The 27,122-nt window shown below is 44.2% G+C and overlaps 1 protein-coding gene and 1 long non-coding RNA gene across 5 annotated transcripts in view; one reads left to right on the forward strand and one right to left on the reverse strand.

Moving 5' to 3' along the window:
• Positions 1 to 27,122, reverse strand: part of TUNAR (transmembrane neural differentiation associated intracellular calcium regulator) — a 59,582-nt gene that overhangs the window by 29,416 nt on the left and 3,044 nt on the right. Inside the window, exon 2 of one of the 4 annotated variants that reach the window (XM_081174828.1) lies at positions 18,830 to 19,101. The exons of 1 other annotated variant lie outside the window; for it this stretch is intronic. In XM_081174828.1, coding sequence (XP_081030954.1) covers positions 18,830 to 18,865 — 36 coding nt within the window. In that variant the 5' untranslated portion in view covers positions 18,866 to 19,101. Of the gene's footprint in view, positions 1 to 18,829; positions 19,120 to 27,122 lie in introns of all 4 variants that reach the window. 2 more of the 4 variants (XM_081174827.1, XM_081174829.1) reach the window with 2 other exon arrangements.
• The window catches only part of LOC308576066, a 300,866-nt gene that overhangs the window by 6,023 nt on the left and 267,721 nt on the right, over positions 1 to 27,122 (forward strand). The gene's annotated exons all lie outside the window — the stretch shown is intronic.

The following is a 27,122-nucleotide window of genomic DNA, read 5'->3' on the forward strand; positions in this document are numbered from 1 at the left end:
TAGCACCGGGTGAATGTGATCCCGTGGTGAGGACCCCGTAAGGAGTCTCGCCGTGGGATTCTGCACCCGCTGGAGTTTCTGGGTCAGTCTCAAGGGCAGCCCTACGTAGAGTGAGTTACAATAATCAAGCCTGGAGGTGACCGTCGCATGGATCACAGTGGCTAGGGCAGGGTGAGAAAGGTAAGGGACCAACTGCTTAGCTTGGCGGAGATGAAAAAATGTCGCCTTTGTTATACAGTGGTACCTCGGGTTACATACGCTTCAGGTTACATACGCTTCAGGTTACAGACTCCGCTAACCCAGAAATAGTGCTTAAGGTTAAGAACTTTGCTTCAGGACGAGAACAGAAATTGGGCTCCAGCGGCGCGGCAGCAGCAGGAGGCCCCATTAGCTAAAGTGGTGCTTCAGGATGGGATAAAAAGGACTGACAAAACCCGGGACCAGGAGGAAGGGACGCTGGATGAAGATTGGATTGTTTTTATTTCTCTTTTTATTACCAGGATTGTTTTATAAAATTGATGAATGTTAGAAAAATGTTGGAATGAAATTACTTGGCTCTAGCAAAAATGTTTAAAGAATTAGGTAAGAATATTATGGTTGTGAGAAGTCAGTAAAAATAAGATTTAAGGTTTAAGTTTTTAAGGTTTTCTATAAGATAAGATGAAAATAGATTAAGGTAATGTAATGACAGAATACTATGAAATATGGAAAGGATTTGCTGTGATAATTATTAACCAGGATACAAAAAAAGGGAGGAGGAGGAGGTCAAAGAAAGAAGGTAATGAGAGTTGAGAATTTGAGAATGATGGATTTATTTTTGTCTGTTTGCGGTGTATTTTTGTTTTTTGAATTTGTATTGTTTGATGTGGTTTGTTTTTTTCTTTGCTTTTTCTTTTTTCTTTTTCTGCTTTGTTTTTTCTCTGTAATTCAAAACTTTTCAATAAATATCATATAAAAAATAAAAAATAAAGTGGTGCTTCAGGTTAAGAACAGTTTCAGGTTAAGTATAGACCTCCGGAACGAATTAAGTACTTAACCTGAGGTACCACTGTAGCTGCAACCTGCACCTCCAATAGAAAGGGAGGTGTCGAAAATTACACCCAAACTCTTAACGGACAGCACTGGCGCTAATTGTGCCCCCGCAAGAGATGGGATTTGGCCTCCCCAATCCCATATCATCCCAAAGGGAAGACCCTCAAAGAACTAGAGGGACAGAAGAAGGGGGAGATCTGTGTGGCTGCAATGTGTGTTGTGAATCCCATGTACCTTCTGAGAGGGAGTTCAGAAAACCCTGCACTAATTTTGCCGGAAAAAAGCCAGTGATAGCTGGTAGCACTGGACCCATGACGAATTCGGAACAATTTGTCTTAAAAACCTTATTCAAGAGGAGTTCAAATGAGGAGGGATTTATTTGATTTTTTTATTTCCATAACTACATATTAAACACTGCAGCAAACCAACCCCTTTAATTTACCGTATTTTTCGCTCTATAGGATGCCCCTGACAATAGGACGCACCTTGTTTTAGAGGGGGGAAAACAAGGAAAAAAATTCTCCCCCTCTCTGCCCAGCACCCCTTCAGCGAAGCGGCAGGAGGCGCTGCGCAGAGAGGGGGAGAATTTCCCCCCTCTTGTTTTCCCCCTCTAAAACAAGGTGCCGTTTAAGGTGCGTTCAGTCGCCTTCAGGCGGCTACCTTGGAAGCCCGGAGAGCGAAAGGGGTCGGTGCCCACCGACCCCTCTCGCTCTCCAGGCTTCAGGTTCCTTTCGACCTGCTCTTTGGGGCTGGCAGGGGGAAGCCCACCACCAGCCCCAAAGAGCAGGTCGGGGAGCGGGGAAAGGCGCGCAGCGGAGAGGTTCCTGCCATAGCCCCCCGCGCGCTCTCCAGGCTGGAGAGGTGACACGCAGCTATAGAGGCTCCTGCCATAGTCGCGCGTCGCCTCTCCAGCTGGGAGAGGGGCGCGGGGGGCTGCTTTAGCCGCGCGCACGCTCTTCCGGCTGGAGAGGTGGTGCGTGGCTAAAGAGACTTCTGCCATAGTCGCACGTCACCTCTCCAGCTGGGAGAGGGTCGCGGGGGGCTTGTTTAGCTAAAGAAGCCCCCCGCGACCCTCTCCCGGCTGGAGATGTGGTGTGCGGCTAAAGAGGCTCCTGCCAGCCGGGAGAGGGTCACGGGGCTATGGCTTCTTCACTCCATAGGACGCACACACATTTCCCCTTCATTTTTGAAGGGGAAAAAGTGCGTCCTATAGAGCGAAAAATACGGTATTTAGGTTTTCTCTCTCTCCAGCATTTCTTACTTGCAGAGTTGACAATCCTACTTATAATCACAAGACTTGAAAACCCACAAGAACTTTCCCACTGAAAAGGACTGGCTGTTGTATTCATATATGGACATGGCTGTGTTTAATATGAAAGGAGAAATTTGCTAGAGGATGCATATTTACAGCAAAACATAGGGGACATTGCTGATTTAGGGGACATTGCTATTGCATAAAAACATCTCTTTTTGATCTGTGTAGACATGCTGCTCTCTTTTTATTTGTTTTTTGTTTTATATATTTTACACCCTTCACACCATGGAACTGGAAGCATGATATGGAGAACAACATTTTGCACAGAACCAGCAAAGAGTGTATTGATCACCCCACACGTACATGCAAGCGGACTGATCCCACATTTCCCAATCAATCTCTTACAACAGCAGGAGTGCAAGATGCACGAGATCAATTCTTCAGTAAACAAAAGACAAACAGAAAACTTTTGCAAAAAATAAAAATAAAAACCCAACTCCATGGATTTATAAAACAGAATTAACTGCAGGAAAGGGGAGGAAACATTAGATGGTCAACACTTGTCCTAAAAAAAATAAGACAGAAAAGAACCTTGGAGCTATATGCAGAAACACAGCATCATTTCAGCCCAGACACTGAGGTTCACCTCTGAGGGCCTTCTGGTGGTTCCCTCACCGCAAGAAGTGAAGTAACAGGGAACCAGGCAGAGGGCCTTTTTGGTAGTGGCGCCTGCCCTGTGGAACGCCCTCCCACCAGATGTCAAGGAAATAAACAACTATCTGACTTTTAGAAGACATCTGAAGGCAACCCTGTTTAGGGAAGTTATTCTGTTGAGAGCCGCCCAGAGTGGCTGGGGAAACCCAGCCAGATGGTCAGGGTGTAAATAAAATATTATTATTATTTCAGCTGCAGACAACTGAACCCTGATGTGCTCCTACAGATGGAAACAACAGTAACAACTCCTGTATGACAACAAGCATGGGTAGGGAAAGGCTGTTGCGTTGGCCTGCAGATGCAGAGACATGGGGGACCAAGCGAACATTTGAGCTCCCCAGCAGCTTAAATGGGCCAGTCCTCCAACACATACAGCCCATGTGATTTCTGTACATCTCTTTCACCTCTGCTAGGGACTCCATTGAAAAACATTGGGTTTTGGGTCATAATGGAATTTTGATTGTGGAATTCGGTCTGCAGTGGATCATCCATACATCCACTTGATATGAACTGGCCTTCAGATATGGCTTCCGAAAACAACACTAAGAACACCCAAGTGAAGTGTGACAATGTTTGCCCCTAATGTAAGTGAAGAAAAACACATTGCTACCCACAAGATTTGTGTGTGTGGTGGTAGGGAATTCACATCTGTCAGTCCAATCAGCTTTGATTCATAGAAGGGTTAGAGGGCGCCATCTTGTCCTTTGCCTCAGACAGCAAAATGTCTTGGGCCAGCCCTGAGTGCCTCTAATACTTCAGACAGGGAAAAGGGATGTGCCCAATTTGATGCTCAAATGAAGAGCCCATTGGGAAAAGCTAGAGCAGAACAGAGTGAGTAGCTGCTAGGATTTGGTAAGTAATTCCGGTTCCACAATACAGACTAAAAGTTTTCACCAGCATTGTAGAGGCAACAACGGTACCAATTAGTCTAGCTCAGCAAGGCCTTTCATGTCCCTGGAAGAACTTCTCATGCAAAAATCTGAAATATCATGAATGTGTTTGAATTACATGTGAACTTTCCTTTAAGAGGCAGAGAGAGAGAGAGAGAGAGAGAGAGAGAGAGAGAGAGAGAGAGAGAGAGAGAGAGAGAAGGCCAAGGTAGGGGCACAATAATTAAGAAGAAGAAAAAAGCAAGCAAGCATAGAAATGCAGCCACCATTGAGTAAATTCCTCCAGCGTAGCATAATTCATTCAGCCACATAGAAGGGCAGTCATCTCCTCCTGGCTGCTCTGCTTCCTGCCACTGATTCCCTCTATTCCAAATGAGTGTCAGAATGACACTTAAGTGTAAAGGGCTTTGTATCATCTTCTGCATATGGGGAAATTGCCATTCTAAATTAAACAAGCAATTACAAGTGTTCTGAACATCTGTGTTTATTACCTTTCCTCTCGAAATTAAGCCATTACCTTGCAATAAGCATCTCTCTCTTCCCCTAAGAGCCTAATCTTAGGTCACCTGGTAAACCAATTGGCGATACCCACAAGTAACAAAAAGCTGTGCCTTCACTGTAGTGGGTTCAAATCTATGGAACTCTCTCCCATTAGAAGTCAGATAGGCTCTGCCCCTCCTAAATGTCATATGCCAGGTTAAAACAATTCTATTTCAGGCGCTCTTTTCACCATAACATTGTTCTGATGTATCTATTGCTTTCATCTATGTTTTAAATTTTGTATACTGCATGGTGGGTGGGTGTTAGCCACTTGGAGGCATACAGTAAAAAGTGGGATACAAATTATTTAAATAAATAAATTTAAGTTGAAAGGAATTGTGTTCTGGAAAAGTGTGCAGCTGTGCAACCTAATCTGCATGTCTGTGTTCCAAACTAAGTACAGTGGTACCTCGGGTTAAGTACTCAATTCGTTCCGGAGGTCCGTTCTTAACCTGAAACTGTTCTTAACCTGAAGCACCACTTTGGCTAATGGGGCCTCCTGCTGCCGCCGTGCCGCCGGAGCACGATTTCTGTTCTTATCCTGAAGCAAAGTTCTTAACCTGAAACAGTATTTCTGGGTTAGCGGAGTCTGTAACCTGAAGCGTATGTAACCTGAAGCATATGTAACCCAAGGTACCACTGTATGATCTGTTGGATGTGGACTGGAGAGGCTCACTGGCAGAGGAAAAGGGGTGTTGGGGGGGTGCGGTCTGCTCCAGGTGCCATCCCTGGGGGGGGGCAACATCGCCACCCGCCACCCCGGATGCTCACCAAGGGTGGCGGGAGGCTAGCAGTGCCCCTCCCCTGACACTCACCACACCGGAGGCAGAAGGCTAGGGACACTCGCCATGCGGGCGGCTAACCCCGCCCCCACACCGCTCCGGGTGCCAGAGCAGGTAGCTCCGCCTCTGGAGAAGCTTGCTCCAAAGATTGGAGCCAACCAAAATCCTTCTCCTTATTCCAGACATCCAACAAAGCCCTGCACTGCTGTCACCACTGATTTAAAATGTAAGGAGGTTTTCCCTTTGCAGTTTAAAGGATTTATTTGGAGGCTTGTTCTCCTTTTGAGTTTCCTGAGGCACCTGGAAGCGCAAATTCAAAAAACTAGCTAAACTAAATTTAGTTTAGTTTCGCTGCAGATTATTGGTTATATGGAAGAGTTTAATTCTAAACAGCAAGTCATAAACTAAAATCTAATTGGGCTAAGGAGGTCTATATTAATTGCCATTGAAGGACACAGATCCCAACCCTCAAGGGAAGAAGGTTCAGAGCCCGGAGATGATGATGAGTGGTCAGGGGGAGAAGAGGGAGAAGACTGGAAGGAGGAAGTGTTGGTAGCTGAAGAGGCAACCAGGTTTAGTGAGCAGGAAGAGGCTGGGGCAGAGATAAGTCCAGAATCAGAGACAGAAGCTGAAGCAAGAGAGGAGGGAGGCCAAGAGGCAAAGATGAGTTAGGCTGGTGAAGAAGCAAGGGTGTCTCTTCCTCCTTCTGCAAAAAAACCCCTCCCCTCCCCTGGTTGCCCAGAACCAGGAAAGGGATGAAGTGGGAGGAGCAAAGGCAAGCACACTGGCATAGTCTCAGATTGCTTGGGGAAAATCTGGGAAAGGAGGAGACTTAGGCAGCTGTGGGAAGATGGGGACCTTCAGTCTCCACAAATGCCTCATAGGGGCAAGACCTACCCAGAAGAGTTGCTGTGCTCATTAGGCCTGACACTCCTGAGGAGACCTTGTTTCTTCTAAGAAAGAGTTAACTTCATGTACTCTGTGTGATTTATTGCTGCATTGCCCCTGACAATAATAATCTAAACAGAACTTACTTCTGATTAGACATTTCCAGGCTTGCACTATTACCTGACTTTTAACTGATTAATTAAGTGATTACATTTAAGTAAATTTGCATCTCACAAAAAATTCAATATAGATTATTCTCATGAGATACTAAGGAAAGTGTGAAACTGATTATAATTTAATTAACAGAAGCTGCCATTCTTTGTTTGGATGAAAGATAATATTTAGTGCTCTTTTCTTTAGTTATGGCTGTGAACACACCAGAATCAAAATAGCTTTGAAAATAAGTTGTTGTGGTCTTAATTCTTAGTCTCATCAATTGTAGTTTTCCCTTACACTGTTTTCCCCACTAATTAAGGCTGTGGCCCAATGGAAACCTACTTGGGAGTAGTCCCCAATGAATTGAATGGGTCTTAATTTGAAGCAAATATGCATAGGATTGGGTTGCCCAACTGTAATCTTAAGCATATTTACTGAGTAAATCCATTGAACTCAGTGGGTCTCCTCTGTGAGTAAATTGTCTTACCATGAACCAGTGTAGTACAGTGGTTAGAGTGTCAGACTAGGACCTGGGGGAGTAAGGTTCAAATCCCCCACTTGCCTATGAAACTTACTGGGTGACCTAGGGCTACACCCTCCCTCACTTTCAGCCTAATCTGCTTCATGGGGTGGACTCTCCTTCCTTGGAGGTTTTTAAGCAGAGTTTGGATGGCCATCTATCATGGATGCTTTTGTGGAGTTGGCAAAGTTGACGGGGAGGATTAGAATCATAGAATCATAGAGTTGGAAGAGACCACAAGGGCCATCGAGTCCAACCCCCTGCCAAGCAGGAAACACCATCAGAGCACTCCTGACATATGGTTGTCAAGCCTCTGGATTAGGAATCGACCTGAAGAAAAATACCAAAAGGACTGGAGCAAATTTATTTATTATTTGAAATAATAATAATAATAATAATAATAATAATAATAATAATAATAATAATAATAATAATAATTTATTATTTGTACCCCGCCCATCTGGCTGGGTTTCCCCAGCCACTCTGGGCGGCTTCCATAGAAACCAAAAATACACTAAAATATCACACATTAAAAACTTCCCTGAACAGGGCTGCCTTAAGATGTCTTCTGAATGTCAGGTAGTTGTTTATCACTTTGACATCTGATGGGAGGGCGTTCCACAGGGCGGGCTCCACTACCGAGAAGGCCCCTGCCTGGTTCCCTGTAGTTTTGCTTCTCGCAATGAGGGAACCGCCAGAAGGCCCTCGGCGCTGGACCTCAGTGTCTGGGCAGAACGATGGGGATGGAGACGCTCCTTCAGGTCTACTGGGCCGAGGCCGTTTAGGGCTTTAAAGGTCAACACCAGCACTTTGAATTGTGCTCGAAAACGTAATGAAAGAAAATTGTACCCATATGAAAACGTTTGTAGCATTAACGTGAAATGTTTTGTAATGAGAAATTAAGATGCTGATTTATTTTTAAATATTTACAAATAAGAATGTGATTTCTTAAGGCTAATATATGATAAAGAAGTGATTATGGGAATGCAATAGATATGTTAAATGTCATAGGGATGTCAGAAAGAGAGACGGAAGGAAGTCAAAGCTCATTCTGAGCAAATAACATAAGTTGTGAATATGTGTATGAAATTAAGATGAACTATGGAAAAATCAATAAAAATTATGATTTTAAAAAATATCATGGATGCTTTAGTTGAGATTCCTGCACTGCAGGGGGTTGTTCGGGTTGCCATACATCCGGAATTTCCCCGACATTGCCGGAAAATGGCACTTGGGAGCATTCTCCAGGTTGAAAACGCAGAAATGTCTGGAAAAAATCCAGACATACTGTATGGCAACCCATGTCAGAAGTCAATATTTTGGCGATTTCCCAAAAATAGCTCAAAACTGAAAAAAAGAAGAAGCTCAACAACCTTTTGAAATATGGCAGCCCTAAGACTCTCAGGATGATTCTATATTGGCGCTCTGGTTTGAGGAGCTGGGCTTAAATCCAATACTGGATGCAAGCGATACTCCACTTCCTTTTTGATTGCTCTGTCTGCACTTTGAGTTTCAACAGAGTTCGTACTGGCAAAGCGTTCTCTGGGTTGTTCTCATAATTATGTAACGGGATGCCTGACAAATTATTATTATTATTTTATTTTTAAAAATGCAATTGGCTTGTTTCCTTTTTTCAAAGAATGCACGCTCTATAGATTTTTCTCCATCTACGCCTGAAGTGAAGATCAATGCAAAGAAATAATTTAAATTCACAATCAGCTTTTGTGCTATAGCAGAATTATGTAACAGACTTGTAATAGGCAAGTTGCCTTGTTATGAGTTGGTGAGTAGAAATTGTACTGCACTGACTGGAAGTGGCAGGACGCTAGCTTGTTGAAACTGAAGACAGGCTGGGGTTGAGTGTCCCCCATTAACAGCTGGTCCATCCCAGTTAGGGTGGGGCTAAGGTTGTTTCATCCCATTTCCATGTGGATTTTTTTGGGAAATCCTTAAGACAGCTGCATGGAAATACAAACTTTTTTAAAAAAGTACCATATTTTTTGCTCTATAAGACTCACTTTTCCCCTCCTAAAAAGTAAGGGGAAATGTGTGTGCATCTTATGGAGTGAATGCAGGCTGCTCAGCTATCCCAGAAGCCAGAACAGCAAGAGGGATCGCTGCTTTCGCTGCGCAGCAATCCCTCTTGCTGTTCTGGCTTCTGGGATTCAGAATATTTTTTTTCTTGTTTTCCTCCTCCAAAAACTAGGTGTGTCTTATGATCTGGTGCGTCTTATAGAGCGAAAAATATGGTAACTACAAGGCAATCTGAGGGCTTCAGCACTGCATCTGTTCTTCTGAAATGTATTTCTTCCTTTTAAACTTTTAAAAATAGACAATCTAGCTGCCCACAGAATGTTCTTGTCGCCAAGAACTTGATGGGACTTGATGACATTCCAGAAGTCTCAGGTGAAATCAGGGGCATCAATATTGGGGGGCCTAGGCAAGCCCCACCCTGCATAATTGATCACAAGACATGGCGTGCGCGCACACCATTTGAATGGCAATGCCCGTCAACTTGGAGTTGGCACCCATGGGTTTAATTTTACGGGAGGGAGAGTTGGAGTCCAGCAATATCTGTCAGGTCACAGGTTCCTACCCCTGGCCTATACAATTGGTCCTACCCTGTGATGGTTTAATTCACAAGCTCCAGAGTGATGATGGTTTGTTCCAGGCAGCAATAGAATCTATGCTGCTCGGCACATGCTAAGGTTATCCTGGGAGGTGGAGTCATTAAATGCACAGCAACATGGCATTTTATTCCTGGGAAGTGGCTCTTTGTGCAGAGAGTTATGCACCTTCCCAGTTCCCCTAGATTTTTGAATAGGTACCAAACTCTGTTTAGATTTTCCCTGCAATGCAAAAAGCCCTGGGATTCCCAAATGCATGCTGTATAATGTCAGAGCCCTAGTAAGCCCCCCTGAGTTCAATGGGACTTATCCTAGATAAGTGTGCATAGGATTGCAACCTCCATCTCCAGAATCAGCAAGGAGATCAGGCCAAGGTTGGTGCAAAAGCAGTTAAATTTATGCTTGCATTCTTGCATACCCAGCTTATATTTTCAGGTGTTGTATCTGGCAAGAACAATGTATTCAATTAAACTGTCTTCTAATAATTTCATATCTAGTTAAACTGGCTGAAAAACAATGCTCTCCATCATTTAAATTGTCTTCTGCTATTTCACATGGAGCAGCATTCACCAGTCACACAGGTAGAGACTTCATAGCGCAATTTATCTTCATGGACGTACTGCTATAGAATTACTTCTCCTCCAAAAAGCCCGGTGCCTTAATAAAAGCTGTCCCTCTGGTGGATAAAATGTTTTATTGATAGTACAAGAGTGATCAACTGAATTTCCTTCATTTTCTGATTTGTTTTGGAGAACCTTTCCCACCCACCTTCCCAAATATTTCCCCCCTTCTTTATATAAGTTTGAGGGATTACTTCCAATTGAAGAGTTACAGTGTCCTTATTAAAGGCACCAATTACCTGCTCATGTCATATCTTCCAAGTTTGGGCACAAATAACACTATTAATATTCTGCACCAATTTCACATAATAAATGGCCTTTCTTTGATATTTCTCAGCAGGATAGTTTTCCATTACCACATTGGATTTATTTATGGATATTCTCAAGAATCTGCATAAACACACAATGAATACCCAACTACAAAAGTTACAAACACACACACATGCTGCTCTAGATTTGTCTTTCGGGATTTTCAAAATCAAAAATCCCTAAAGCTGCAATCCTGACTCCACTAAACTGGGACTAAGTCCCATTGAACTTACTTTTGAGTAAACATGGTTAGGATTGCTTTAAGGCATTCCTACAGAAACCCCACTTCATTTGCATAATCACAGCAAATGTGCTTTTAAATTTTAAATTTTAATGTAATTTAATTTTCATTTTTTTCATTTTTCAACATTTATAAGAAAATCTTCATGCTCTGTTCCGTCTTGTTTCCAATGCCCTCCTTCCCATTCTTCTTTGCTTCTAACTGCATTCATTTATTTTGGGGGGTATATCGGTCACCTTTACATATTTAAAATGTGTGCTCAAGATGCTTCACAGATGTAATAAATAAATAAAGATAAATTTCTAAAGAGTATCAACAAATACATTTTTAGGCATACACTTAAAATTTTAGGTGTCTACCTAAAAAATTGTATACTTTTAAAATGGTAACCAGCAGATAACAACAACTATGTTGGCAGATGGATGAGCTCAGATGCTTCGAGAAGGAAGAACAGTAGTACATCTACATCTTCTTCACATCAGAAGAGGTCAACCTTTTGCCCTCCATATGTTTGCTGAACTACAACTCCCATGATCCCTGTCCTTGGCCATGCCAGTTGGGGCTGATGTGAGTTGGAAATGACTAATGGTTCCGCAACATCCCGGAAAAAGTGTCAAGTGGGGTACTGCAAGTCCAGGACCCTTTGTTATTCAACGTCTTCTTAAAAGACTTGGACGAAGGAATTGAGAGGATGCTCATCCAATCTCCAAGTGACACCAAACTTGGAGGGGTAGAAGACAGAATCGGGACCTATTGGAGAACTGGTTCTAAACTAACAACATGAATTTTAATAGGGACAAATTTAAGGTTCTGCACTTAGGCAGGAAGAACCAGCTGCACAAACAGAAGATGGGGGACACCTGGCTTGGCAGTAGTACATGTGAAAAGGATCTAGGGGTAGACCACAAGCTCAGCATGAGTCAACAGTGTGATGCAGCAGCAAAAAAGCTAATGCTATTCTAGGTTGCATCAACAGAAGTATAGTGTCCAGCTCAAGGGAAGTAATAGTACCACTCTATTCTGCCTTGGTCAGACCACACTTGGAATACTGTGTCTAATTCTGGGCACCACAATTTAAGAAGGATGTTGACAATCTGGAACGTGTGCAGAGGAGAGCAAGCAAGATGATCAAGGATCTGGAAAGTAAGCCTGATGAGGAGCGCTTGAAGGAGCTGGGTATGTTTAGCCTGGAGAAGAGGAGGAGTTGAGATAATGATAGCCATCTTCAACTATCTCACATGGAAGATGGAGCAAGCTTGGACTAGATGATCCCTGGGTCCCTTCCACCTCTACAATTCTATGAAGGACACCTGGAGCACCACAGGTAAGCAAATCCTGCTCTACACCTTTGAATCATGTGTTGCAAACTCAGTTAAACGCCAAAAAAATCACATTTTCAAATATGTGGCGAGGGGTGTGTGTCTCATGATGCCTGGGGAATCTTGATCTCCTTAATGCAAGATAAAAGAATTGCACCCCAGTAATACCATTCCACAAGTGTTTTCTCTGTCTCCTCTTCACCCAAAAAGCAACAAATAGATTAATATTCAGAGTGAAAATCACCAAGAGCCACTTCTAAGGCTTCAGTTTTAAGCTCCTTGCATGTCACTACTAATCTGCAGAACAAACTGGAAAGTTGAGCATGTGTAATGAATCCAGAATCAAAGTAAAATGCAGACCTGCTTCTAGAACCTAGCAGTAACATGCGGACCTTAATATATGTGTTGGTGTAAGAGAAACTCAAGTTACTTCAGGATTCCTGTTTCTCTATAGTACTCAAATTAGAATTTGCACATTGGCCATTGTAGCAAGGGGCTCATAAGCTTTCCCCAAATCAAGAAAAGTTGGTCACTTACCCATCATTTAAAAAAAGGTGCATCTCTCAAAAAGAGTTCAAAGAAGGGGCTCGGATTTGCATACCGTACTTATTTGCTTTGGCTAAAGTTGCATAAAAATACAATTACCATAGTGCAAATGGAAATACAATACATCACACCACAGTATGGAGGACCAGCTGAGATGTGCACTTGCTTAAGCCTCTTGTCTTGGGTAGTTCTCTGGCTGAAGGTTGACTCTCATGAATGTACAGTGGTACCTCGGGTTACATACGCTTCAGGTTACAGACTCCGCGAACTCAGAAATAGTGTTTCAGGTTATGAACTTTGCTTCAGGTTGAGAACAGAAATCATGCTCTGGCGGCATGGCGGCAGCGGGAGGCCCCATTAGCTAAAGTGGTGCTTCAGGTTAAGAACAGTTTCAGGTTAAGAACAGACCTCCAGAAGGAATTAAGTACTTAACCCGAGGTACCACTGTACTATTAAAATAGGAGTCATGTGTGGCAGACCTGTTCTCCCAGGGAGTCTGGATCTTAATTTACTGTTCTTCCAACTTCAGGATTGACACGCAAGGAGAGATGTAGCACTTGGGGACAGTCACAATCTCATAGCAAAGGGCAGTTTTTGATCCCTTTTGATGAAAACTTCACATACCACCCCAAAATTGTTCTTCACTATGAACCTCACCCCTAAAAAAAAAACAACTATCAACATTGCAGTACTGCTTACACTTGGATCCCTCATACTGGTTCAGGGCTTTGGAGAGCGTAAATGACCCTTCTAACTTTGAACTTTTCCGTAGTCCTTACTATATGAAAAATATACAAATTATTAAAATACGAGCTTCTGTTGAAATATATTTACTTGTGCCTCTGGACCTGTAATTAATTGTAAACTTTTGCAGTTGGAAAAGATTGCTAAATAATGCATTTACAGAGCTTAAAAAACTGAGATATCTGTTATTGACCTAGTTTGCTTGCTGTAATTACACAGTAAGGAAAGATTTACGTGAGCAAAAATAATGTTATTAAAGTGACTCTATTTAGAAGAGAAAAAAAGGAATTACGCCCCAAGCTTAATGACTGCTGCCATGACAATGAAGGAACCCAACTTGACAAAACCTTTACTCACATGAATTGTTTTTAGTCACATGTTAACTTCACCTCACTTTTCACTGGATTGAGTGCCGTAAGTCAGAATTTGCCTCAACGTTCAGTTCTAACCACAGGAAATGCTTAAAACTATCCTATCCAGGGTTTGCGCCACACAATGTTGGAATCGGTCCTTTAGTGTGATGGTTCCTATCCTTTACAACTTCCTCAGATACCTTTTCTATTGGGCTTTTGGCACCTGTTGAAGACACGCCTTTTCAGCAAGTCCTTCATGGGATTCATAAATGAAACAAACAAACAAATAAGAATTGTAATAATGATTTTCTCAAATGTGGTTCATTTATGATCTTTTCCTCCTATGTCCTTTGAAGGTCAGATGGATGGCTATTGTTGAAAGAGCTTTTTCTGTGGTGGCCCCTAAACATTTGAACTCACACGCTCGGCATGTTCGCCTGACACCATCTTTATTCTTTCTAAAGGGCTAGGCAAAGTCTGCCCTGTTCTCTTGTGCTTTTCATGGAATTATCGGTACCTCTCTCTTCTCAAATCCTCTTCAGAGGGAATGGTATTTTGTGGTATTTAAGATCCTTCACTGAGGGCACTCGGATGTCACAGAAAACATAGGTAAAGGTAAAGGTAAATGAACCATTAGGTCCAGTCGTGACCAACTCTGGGGTTGCGGCGCTCGTCTTGCTTTATTGGCCGAGGAAGCCAGCGTACAGCTTCTGGGTCATGTGGCCAGCATGACTAAGCCGCTTCTGGTGAACCAGAGCAGCACACGGAAATGCCGTTTACCTTCCCGCCAGAGCGGTACCTATTTATCTACTTGTACTTGGCATGCTTTCGAACTGCTAGGTTGGCAGGAGCTGGGACTGAGCAACGGGAGCTCATCCCGTCACAGGGATTCGAACCACCAACCTTCTGATCGGCAAGTCCTAGGCTCTGTGGTTTAACCCACAGTGCCACCCGCATCCTACAGAAAACTTAGTGAATGGTTTACTGTGTATGCACCATCATATAAATGGGGAAGGAATTCAATACACTTATTAATGTGAACCTGCCTGATTCACATTTCCGGGGGGGGGGGGACTGAACCACAAAGCTGCTATCCTTTGAAATTTGCACTGCTCTGATGGTTCTCCAACCGAAAATTGTGTACAAAATGGGGGGAAGCGTATGTATCTATGAGTGAAGTTAACATACAAAAAATGCATTGTGCAATTAGGCAAAAGTATTTGCAAAAATATGTATAGTAAGCAGGATTGCATAGAAGAATGTGTATAATTAGGGGGTTGCCTGTACTACAAGCAGCTATATTTCCCCCCATCTCGGTTTAGGACTAAGGGCCAAGCACATTCACGATTTGATCACTCCAGGAACTGGTAGTGACTTGTGCATGCGAATGGACCATCTCAGATGGAACTTCGGAATCACCTCTCCCAACCATGCTTTTTCAATGTTGCACCAACACCAGAGGTGTCTGTACAACCCTAGATTCCTTGAGAACCACAGCATGCCCTCTTTCTTGGAACACTGTGTACAGTTCTGGCCCTCTCACCAAATAGGGGAGAGTAGAGCTGGAGAAAGTTCAGAAAGGGGCAACCAATGTGACCAAAGGGTTGGAGCAAATGCCCTATGAGGAAAGGTGAAAACATTTGGAGCTTCTTAGTTTCAAAGAAAAGTGAGTAAGGGGGAGCATGATAGTAGTGTATAAAGTTGGGCATGGTATAGAAAAAGTAGATAAGTAGTTTTCTCCTGCCTACACTAGGACTTGGGGTCATCCAATGAAACTGAATATTGGAAGATTCAGGAAAAGACAAAAGGGGATCTCTCTTCACACAGTGATTAATAATAATAATAATAATAATAATAATAATAATAATAATAAATAGTTAAACTATGAAATTCACTCCTGCCTGCTATAGTACAGTGGTACCTCGGGTTACATACGCTTCAGGTTACATACGCTTCAGGTTATAGACTCCACTAACCCAGAAATAGTGCTTCAGGTTAAGAACTTTGCTACAGGATGATAACAGAAATCGTGCTCTGGCGGTGCGGCGGCAGCAGGAGGCCCCATTAGCTAAAGTGGTGCTTCAGGTTAAGAACAGTTTCAGGTTAAGAACGGACCTCCGGAACGAATTAAGTACTTAACCCGAGGTACCACTGTAATGGCCACTGACTTTAAAAGGGGTTCAACAAATTCGTAACAGATAAGACTATCAGTGGTTACTAGCCAGGATGACTATGTTCACTCTGCACTGTTGGGGTCAATATGTCTCTGAATATCAGTTGCTGTGAATCAGCGTGGGGACAGTGCTGTTGACCTCATGTTCTGCTTGCATAGGCATCCAGTTGGTGACTGTGAGAACAGGATGCTGGAAAAGAAGATCCAGCAGAGATCTTCAGATATACTGCCTCCCTGGACTTTTGCTGCAGAACCTTCTGTGCTTAATCCTCAACTGCTTACATCCCATACCTTCAAAGCACATGACTTCCCCCAAGGAATCTTGCGAACTTTTATTAAGGGTGCTGGGAATTGCAGCTCCGTGAGGAGTAAACTACAGTTTCCAGGATTCTTTGATGGAAGCCATGTACTTTAACTGCATGATGTGTTACAGAGCACCCATCACTTCAGCTTTTGCTTGTGTTCTAGGAAGCTCCCTTGTAGCAGGTCACCTTATTAGTGCATCTAAGACAGTGTCATTAGACTTCCGGCAGTGGCTCTCCAACGTCTAAGGGAGAGGAAGATCTTTCTCATTATCCACTACCCATTTCTGTAAATTGGAGGTGATGGGAACTGAATTGGGGACCTTCTGCATCCACAACAAGTATAAATGGCACCTCCCCCAAGTCTAGTTGCTGTACTTTCCCATATAACCTCCTTTTAATTCATTTGTACTTCTCCTAGGGCCCTCGTATTTACGGGACCAGCTCTCCTGGTGTGCCCCGCAGAGGACCTTAAGGTCCATGAATAATCATAGTTTAGAGGTCTCGGGCCCTAAGGAAGTCAGATTATCCTTCACCAGGGCCAGGGCTTTCTCAGTGATGGCTCCGACCTGGTGGAATGCTCTGTCCCATGAGACCAGGGCCCTGCAGGATTTAACCTCCTTCTGCAGGGCCTGTAAGACAGAGCTATTCCTCTTGGCTTTCAATTTGAATTTAGCCTGATCTTTTATTCCCCTTCCTTCCCCCCCCTCCCCTTTTTATGAAGATTACCCGCTCTGGGATCCCACAGCTAATTCCCCCCTGGCCTCCTTGCTGACCCAAATAGGACTAATTTAGCCAGCTAGCCCTGGTGATCATCTAATGTTTATTGGATGGATTTCCCCCTAAATTGATTTTAGAACTTTGAATTTATTGTTATTCACGCTTTTATACTGTATTTTATGCTGTTTTTTGTTGTATCACAATTGTTTTAAATTTGTTGTTAGCTGCCCTGAGCCCGGTTTTCTGAACCGGGAAGGACGGGGTATAAATAAAAAATTATTTATTTATTATTTATTTACACCATTCTGCTGTGTCCCTTATTTCTCCTGCTCTGATAACTTCCGACCCTCTGCCCCAGTCTGTAATCACACCATGTCATCATCTGGGTCACTGTTTGACTTGTACATTTGAACACTTCCATATTCTGCAAGGCACAACCAGTCACGGATGTAGCGTGGGGGGGGGGACAGGGGATGTAGCCCTGGCACACAACTTTTAGTGAACCAGGCGCACCCATTCAGGGATCCCTGTTCCACTCTGCCTGCTGCTGGTTGCCAAGGTTGTCTTGCCACCCTGTGCCACCCTGCCTGCCAAGGTTGTCTTGCCACCATGTCCCTGGCCCCTTTGCTGAATGGCTGCCCTGTGTGGGCGGGCAGACAAGCGGCACACAGAAGCCCCACAAACCCTCCATGGTGTCAGCGCTGAGTGCTGGGCTGGCACAGCCAGTTTTGTTCACCTTCCTCACCCTGCCCCTAGTCCTGCCCAGTACGTGTGCATGCATGCGCACATGCCCCGGGTGCCAGCAAAGGACGCAACACCACTGCAACCATTCTCTTACAAAACACCTCTATGTTGTCTTTATTACTCATGCACTGACTGTCCAAACAAAGGAGTTTCGCTTCATGTCTTTCTCCCCCATGCTCACACTGTGATTCCTCAGGACAATACATACATAATGTCTTATCAATATTTCAGGTATTCCAACTTTTGCCTGACTTGTCCAGCCAATCAAAAATATATTGATGTCCAGAATTTTTAGGAACAAAATGCTACTACAACAGGCATCCATCGGTGTGAATGATATATTTTTACCTCAAGGGAACCTTCAGCTCGATCAAAAAGAAACCTACTTGGTTTCAATGAGTCTGAGTTTGTCGTAAGTTTGCTTAAGATCCCAGTCCTAAAGAGGAAAATCCCACTGTTTCTACAATCTGGTGACCCGCTGCCTCCTATACACACCCATCAGTCCTCAGAGCTGTCATTTGAATGGGCTACTGTGCATAGTTGCTAATGTTAGATTGCTTTTGTAGCTTAGGGATGTTTTGTTGTTTGAGTGTGTTGTCACTTGCTGTACACTCGCTACCTCCAAGCATATGATCATGTAGGGAGAAATATTGCATTTACTAAAAGTTCACAAACGCACTTTGCAGTGATTTCCTCCACAGGAGTGATAGCACAAAGTACTGCCACAATCGTGGAAATTGCTGCAACGGGGGACCAGTGTACCGATGGCTCACGCAATACTTTTTCCATGCAATTACAGTTGCACATGTAGCCTGCAGTAATTGTGCTGAGAAAATGGCTGTGGATATTGTTTCATTGTCATAAAGTTGAGTGGTGACCACCCGCAAACTTTCTTTACCTGCCTAGTATCTGTAGAATCCAAGTCTAACACAGCAGAAAAGCCAGAGAAGTCTTCTTCTTTATTACCAGTTTGTCTTATGCAGGGATCAGAGATAGTAGAAGGCCACTTTTCAACAGCCAAATTACCTTGGTCATACATTGTAACAAGGCTATTATAGACTACCATCCCATGCACAGGTACTCATGTATACATCCCACTGAATCAATGGAACTCAGTCACACACAAGTGACAGCAGGACCAAATCCATAATCTTATATTGCTCCTCAAAATACAATACAAATCACAACCTGGCCAATGTTTTCATTTTTTAAAAAAACAACAACCATAAAATATTTAAGCCACAAGCATTGAGGACCTAGATGCCTGATTACAATAATAAGAAAACGACGAGCACAGTTCTACATGCTTTCAAACTGAAACTAGCATTTGCTACGGGAAGAGAAATGGCCTTACCATGCAATGCATCAGGAGGAGAAAATCACCGAGCATGCTGCAGAAATTAAGCTCAGCATGGCATCCAGATTCCCTTTGGAATGCGTGAAGATTGTCCAACCCATCCTTCCCAGCCAAGCGGACAAGTTTTCTCTAGGCTTGAATTCTTCACCAGGAGTCAGAGCTTTCAAGTGCATTGTACTTTCTTCATTGAGAGGTATGTTTCCTCCAGTTACGTTTCAGCTCTGCAATGCCATTTCCAATCAGCCTGGAGAGGTTCTTCATTCCGAGATCTGTGCTGTCATCAGAGACTCCAAAGGAAAGGGAGGAGGACAGAGAGAGAGAGAGAGAGAGAGAGAGAGAGAGAGAGAGAGAAGCATTTTAGTGAAGCTCTGGAGTAGCTAACCAAAAAGGAGGAGGCTGCATCTCCTTTACTCCACTGCAACAAAATTTTGCCCATCCCCCCTACAAAGAGGCAATTACCGTATTTTTCGCCCCATAAGACGCACTTTTTCCCCTCCAAAAATGAAGGGGAAATGTGCCTGCGTCTTATGGGGCGAATGCAGGCTTTCGCTGAAGCCTGGAGAGCGAGGGGGGTCGGTGCGTACCGACCCCCCTCGCTCTCCAGGCTTCAGGAAGCTCTGTGCAACCCTCGGGAGACCGGCTCCGAGGGTTGCGCAGAGCTGCCTGCAATCCCGGGACCAGCGCAGCTCTGCGCGGCCACCGGGAGCCGGGGGCGAAGCTCCGCCCCACTCCCGGTGGCCGTGCAGAGCTGCCTGCGGTCCTGGGACCAGCGCAGCTCTGCCCGGCCACCGGGAGCCGGGGGAGAAGCTCCGCCCCGCTCCCGGTGGCCGTGCAGAGCTGCCTGCGGTCCTGGGACCAGCGCAGCTCTGCCCGGCCACCGGGAGCCGGGGGAGAAGCTCCGCCCTGCTCCCGGTGGCCCTGCAGAGCTGCCTGCGGTCCTGGGACCAGCGCAGCTCTGCGCCGCCATCCCAAGCCCCGCTCGGGATGGCGGCACAGAGCTGCCTGCCGTTGCGGGACTGCAGGCAGGTCTACGCCGCCATCCCCAGCGGGGCGCTAAGTCCCGCCCCGCTCGGGATGGCGGCACAGAGCTGCCTGCCGTCGCGGGGAGGCAGAGCGTGCCTTCCCACTGTTCCCCGACCTGGTTCTTCCAGCCCCGCACCTGGGGGGGGGGGAAATAATTTTTTTTTCTTTATTTCCCCCCCAAAAAACTAGGTGCGTCTTATGGGCCGGAGCGTCTTATGGGGTGCAAAATACGGTATTTTCTAATGAACAAACTTTCCCAATTCCCACATAGTGCATATTTTGTAATTGCAGCTCAGTTTTGCACTGCCGACAAATGACTCCCTCTGCTTTAAAAGAAGATTAAAACAAGAAACTCCCCGTTTCTCCTTTCCTAACCTGTGTTAGGTCAAGCGTTAGAAATTCTGCCTTCTCTTTAGAAAGTGGTTGGGATAAGAGAGGCGACAAATTCGCCGGAAAAGGGAAATCTTCCAGCCAAGAGAAAAGGCCGCCAGCTGATTTGCCCGAGTCACTCTGGGGCTGCTTACTCTGAATTCAAAAAAGAGATGAACCAAAGGACTGTGATCCTTAAGAGAGGGAGTGATGGAGAAGTGGGAGGGAATAACCAAGGTGACTGAGATTCTGGAGTCAGATACTTGTTTATTTACTTGACATCTGATGAGAGGGCATTCCACAGGGTGGGTGCCACTACCAAGAAGGCCCTTTGCCTGGTTCCCTGTAACCTCACTTCTCACAGAGAGAGAACCGCCAGAAGGCCCTTGGTGCTGGACCTCAGTGTCCAGGCTGAACGATGGGGGGTGGAGATGCATACATCTCAGGCACACATCTTCTTATCATTGCTTGTTCCTTTCACTTGAAGATGCTGGAAATTTAACATGGGGCCCTGGCCTACTAACTCACTGCCACAGATCACAGCACTGATGCCTTGCCTCTGCCTGCTGTTGCTGCGCACCAACTCAGAAGAGTATTCAATAATAGAGTTTTGCCCAGATCTCCTTCAAACCTACTGGAAAGCTCAGACACAAATTAAGCCTTTGTAGTTATGCTAAAAGCAGTGCTGCCTGATCGGCGCTAACAAGTGACAGGTTCCTCTCACTGGCAGTTTCTCCATTTGTGGAATGCCCCCCCCCCATTATTTTGTTTGTTTGTTAAATTCATGGAGAAAAGGCTATCAGTCTCTTGATACTATGTTTCTTGATATCAGTTGCTGTGAATCACAAGTAGGGAAAGTACATTCAAACGCTGCCTGCAAGTTTATGTTCACGTATCTAATAATATGCATTCATTAAGTTGCAAATGAAGTCAATGGCAATGTGAATGTGAGGCTCCTGCTCAGGTAAAACAGTTGAATAATTTGGAAGGAAGTTAAAAGAATTCTGACTAAAATTCAGCCAAATTACATGGTTTGGCTCATCTGCCACCACTGCATTGCAGCCAATGGAAGTTTACTTTCCAAATTCGGAAAGCCGCATTCAAAGCCCAACCACTGTAAGTATTTCAAGAAGAGTTTGCAGTATTTCTCTTAGACATTAGCCGGGTTCCATGGAACTGCCTTAAATCATACCATTGGTTTAGTACTGTTAATTTTGATGGACAGTGACTCTCCAGAAGCTCAGGCAGAGAGACTCTTCAGTGCCCAGTACCTAGGGATGGATGCCATCAGACCATTTCTGGAGCTAGTCACTGTCACATGCATTCATTCATAAGTGGCTTCGCTGCTATTTCCACATTCAAATGCAAACAAATAACAATAATACAGGGAAAAAACTGCTGGAAAAATCACATTTAAACATGTACTTTCTCACAAAATAACAATTTCTAAACATAGTTTATTTCTAATATTTTCATATTTCATATTCTAATATTTTTTCTTGAGAGTCCCATGGACTGCAAGAAGATCAAACCTATCCATCCTTAAGGAAATCAGCCCTGAGTGCTCACTGGAAGGACAGATCCTGAAGCTGAGGCTCCAATACTTTGGCCACCTCATGAGAAGAGAAGACTCCCTGGAAAAGACCCTGATGTTGGGAAAGAGTGAGGGCACAAGGAGAAGGGGACGACAGGGGACGAGATGGTTGGACAGTGTTCTCGAAGCTACCAGCATGAGTTTGACCAAACTGCGGGAGGCAGTGGAAGACAGGAGTGCCTGGTGTGCTCTGGTCCATGGGGTCATGAAGAGTCAGACACGACTAAACGACTAAACAACAACAACAATATTTTCCTCCAACTCTACAATTCTATGATTCTATGATTATCTGAAACAGGGGGGGTCACAGGATCTGGGTGGTAGGCAAGATTCTTACCTCCACATTCATACCCTGCAGGTCAAGTTTGACACCTGATGTCACAATGACATCACGTGACCCATTTTTGCCTTTGCAGGGTGGGGAGCAAGTGTGCAGTTCTTTCCACACTCCAACAATAAGCTGATTGTCAGCACTGGGGAAACTGTGCACACTCTTCCCAAGTGCTGACAAACAGCTGATTGTTGCTGCCAGAGAAGTGTTGTGCAAGGGGCTTTGCAGGCAGTGCTGATCAGTAAAGCCTTTTTAACCCAAGACCTGATTTTACTTGCCCAACAGCTTGCACCATATATTAATCTCCCAATGCTGGTTTTCCACAATGTCTTCATTTTCCCAATCTTAAATTTAGTTCTCCGCGTTTCTGTGGCATTTGCAAGAAGAAGAAAATCCTCATGAAGATTCATCAGCTTTTAAGTGCAAAATTCTCCTAATAAACACATTATTGTAAGTACTTTTAACTAATAATGAACTAACACATTTCTGCAAGAAATTTCCCATGATAAAGTGCATTTTTGTATATTGCTTTCACTAACATATGTATTCTTCTGCACATACACGCCCAATATATACATTTGGTACATATTGTTTGACTGGAGAACTGCATTGCAAAATTCAGAGAAGTATGAATTCCAAAGGATAGCGACGTTTCACTTTGCATGTTGTTTCAAGAAGTGTTAATTGGGAATTTCCCCATTAAAATGCAAACAAAAACTAATTTCGCCTCCATCTCTACTCCCCCATCAGTCACCTCAAAGTAAGGTTAAGTGCAACAAAACTCTACACCACACCCATGAGAACATCACCAAAATTTCACATACACACACACAAATGATAATATTCAAATGCAATTTATTTTTTTCATTAATTGATTGAAAAAGCTGTAGTCAGAGTGCTGAGAGCTGTTAGGAGACCCCTGTTTCCTGCTCAGAGCTACAATTCTCATAGTGGTTGTCAATTCCTCTTCCTCACAGAGAACTCCAGGAACTGTAACTTTCTGAAGGGACTGGTGGTCTGCATAGCTGCATAGCTGATTATTTGGTCTTATGAAGTGCCATGCATGGGTCAACTCACCTCAAAAACGCAGAGTCAGAAAAGATCTAGAACCAAAGTGACCAAGGGGATGGAGTGACTCTCCTACGAAGAAAAACTGCAGTGTTTGGGACTTAAGAGGTGACGTGATAGAAGTTTATAAAATTATGCGTGGCATGAAAGAAAGTGGATGGAGAAAAACTTTTCTCCCTCCCTCACAACACCAGAATTCACAGACACCCAATGAACCTGGAAATTGGAAGAGTCAGGACAGATAAGTGATTTCTTTGCACACAGGAAGCAATGGTGGCCACCAATTTAGATGGCTTCCAAGGAGGATGAGATTAATTCATGGAGGAGAGGGCTATTGATGGCTCCTTCTCATGATGGCTATTCTCTGCCTCCACGTTGGAGGCAACAATGTTTCTAGATACCAGTTGCTAGAAACCACAGGAAAGGAGATCACTCTTGTGCTCAAATCCTGCTTGTAGGTTTCCCCCAGACATCTGGTTGGCCCTAGTGAGAACAGGAGGCTGGACTTGATGGCTTGATCCAGCAGGCTCTTCTTATGGTCTTACAAGCATCAATGATCAGCTGATTACAAGATAACTACATGAAGACATAGCTTTTCTTGGAAAGCCCTTCTCAGGAGAAGTGACAGCCTCCAGTCAGCAGCCCTCAAGAAGAACAAAGAAGAATTTGCCTCCATTCCTGGAATTTCCGCACACACACCCCCTTGGAGAACCATCAGAACGGCCGCACCATTTCACAACTCTGTGAATGGGTCAGCAAAATGTGTGTGAGGGGTTGAGTTCATGCTCAGCATTAGTCCCTGACAGGCCTGGGCAGAGGTAGGGCAGCACACTACACTTGCTCCGGGCCTCAGAGGGGTGCTGCTGGACTTACACAATCATGACAAGAATGCCCTGTGCCTCCTAGCCGACCGGGGACTCTCACCCTGGTCTCAGATAAGCTCTGCATGGGCTGGGCCTGGGCCTAGGCCTGGAAAGTGTGAAAAGAACACACACGACTATGTTTTACAGTCATAGAGTCAGAGAATTGTAGAGCTGGAAGGGACTGTGTGGATCATTTAGTTCAACACTCTGCAATGCAGAAATATGCAGCTGTCATACATGGAGGCTGGCAGTGCTATTTTTCTAGAAGAAGAAGTGCCAGAACTCACCATGAATGCCTCCCTTGTTGTTTTATAATGACAATGGCGCCCACCTGAGAGGTGCCAGAACTGAGTTCTGGTGAGTTCCGGCTGGAAAAAAGCTCTGGGAGCAAGGGCTGTAGGTTGGAAGTGATAGACAAGCTACCTCTCATGAAACTTGACTACCATTGTTCAACTTCTCATTCAAATTCTCATGCCAGAAAGTGACACGGCACACAGTTTAGAAGCCACTGTCCTAATTAAATTGCACTTCAGTTTAGAAATCACGTTTTTGGAATGCTCTAGTATAACTCAGTCTCAGCTTTGAAGCAAAATGGAGTCAGGAAGTTGACGAGATTAGACTCCATCAGTCAACATCAGTGTACACCTGAAAACGTGAAAGGAAAAGAAGTAGACCCTCAGGATTTAGAGATGTATGTATAGCATAACACTAAAACTAGAAAAAAGCAGTTCGGTGCAAAATATTTTACTGCAAGTGAGTCAACATGGAAAAGAAATGAAAAATTCAAAAAAAATGCAGAACACTTATCATCTGAGTTAAGCAGCTGTGTTTAAATTACACTTACTGTCCAATACCTAATTATTTCATGAAGCTGTGGATCAAGCCGGGCAAGGAAGTATCACATACTTCTGCACATACCAACCACAGCCAGAGTTTGCTGACCTAAGTTACACTCCTAATAGTCAATTTCTGCAGTGTTTCACTGCACTATTCATACTGCTTCCCTTGGCCGAACCTACTTCTGCTCCAGCAATGCTCCCTCAGGGGTGATCTGGAACAGCGAATGGCCATTAAAGGCTGCATGTGGATAGCAGAGGCATAATTTGATTGCAGAAATTCTGCATCCTATTTGCGCGCAGAGAAATTGTGCTGGGGATAGGGGCTTTCTGCCAAACTTCTCCAGAGAGAGGAGGAATTCTCCAACAGCTTCTCAGGGATGGGGTTCATCATCAGTATAGTAGCAGTTACAAAGCTTCTTCCTTTTCCCCCAAGTTGGTGGGTTTCCTAAGGTTGGTGCAGAAGCAGCGACTGTGCTGGCAACCTGGTCATCATTTAAAATCCTCCACTGTGTCTTGGATCTCTCCCTGTTCTAAGGCAACTGTCACCAAAAGGGGGGAAAGAAGTGAAGAATATTCTGGGGGGGGGGATTTGCAAAGCGGCCTCCTTTTTTCCAGGTTGGGGAGAGAAAAGAGGAAATCTCAGACTTTTTCCTCAGAAAAACACCTTCTGGGAAATTTAAGATAAGCTGTCATGGATTAGGTGCCAGAACTGGGAATGGCTTCCCAGAATTTTGTGAGCTGATGAGGGTGAAATTAGATTATGGTGCAAATAAGTAAGTAAGTAAGTAAGTAAGTAAGTAAGTAAATAAATAAATAAATAAAGTGCACGAGGATCTCCTTTTTTAAAAAAGTAAGTTCAAAGCAGCTGCTAGGAACCTGAATAAGAACAGATCCTGTGCTGTTTTCCTGATCTAAATCGCCACTTTCATGAGGGAGAGAACAGAAGGACTAGTATGGTATCTCTCTGTTTGTTGTAACAGGGATACTGACAGCTTTTAAGGGCATTCTTTAGTTTGGAGAAATGATGCAAGTGACTCCCCCTATTCTCTAGCACAATATCCCCACATATCCCCATTTCCCTCACTTATAAAGCTGCTTTTAACTTCTTTTATTCTTATTATTTTTAAAAAGAGTGGGTGATCTTCATCATATATTTCCAGTCTCATCTAGTAGTACCCATATAACATTTCTTCACAGGATCAGAAGTGCTTGAGTAAAGTCTGACTTGAGTCCCTCAACATGCTTACATGAGCAATAAGGATAAAAACAGGGCCTTAGTCCCCTGTCCCTTCAAAAGAAAGGTGGCAAAACAAAGGGGTCCCCCCCCTTTGATTTTACAACTACCTTGGGAGGGAATAAAGTTAGCCATTCCTTTCACAAGCATTCCAAGAGGTTCGTTGGTGTGAGCATGCTTTTTGATGCAGCCTAATCGGATAGTGGCTCCCCTCTCTCCATCATGCACCTACTTACAAGATCCCAAGGGAAGCAGATGCATTGCACCATCAGCAACATGGGGCTGCATCAGCAGTGGGAGCCCCACGCAACCCAATGCGATCCATCAGCAAAGTGAACGTTGCAGAGGACACTGGGGCAGAGCCCTCAGACCATGTGCTGGCGCAAGTGGCTTCTGAGCTAAGAGGTGTGCCTTAGCCTTCCCTGCTATGTTGCAAAGGTTCCTGCGGTGCATATTCCATCTCTCGTGCTCCAGGCAAACACCACCACCCACCACCACCCCTGAAGCAATGCAGAAACTAAGAGGGTGCCTAAGCAGCCTTTGCAACATTGCTGAAGTTGCCTCTCTGATTTTCTGCAGTGGTCTCTCACAGGCAACAAAACGTCTCACCCCATCAGTCAAATGCAAAAACGTAATAAATGTTGTAATCCTCGACCACTGTCTCTCTTCCCTTTCTCGTGCACCCTTGTTTTGAGTATGGGGCTCCCATATGCTCTCACCTCTCCTAATAGCACCACATATTGAGAGTTGTACATAGGGGGCTGTGGGTAGGAAAGGGTCTGAATCAGGCCCAAAGCATTGGACCAAATTATATTATTCTCATTCCCATTGCTTCTTTTCTAAGTAGATTTTGTTTTTAATCTTGTGAAGGAGACGTGTCAGTCTGCAGAAGTAATAAGGATGAATTTGCAGAATTTCCATTCCGAACATCATATAAGAATCAGATTATCTCTGAATATGATGCGGTGA

The sequence above is a fragment of the Podarcis bocagei genome (genome assembly GCF_964188305.1).
Source record: "Podarcis bocagei genome assembly, chromosome: 1".
Lineage (NCBI taxonomy): Eukaryota > Metazoa > Chordata > Lepidosauria > Squamata > Lacertidae > Podarcis > Podarcis bocagei.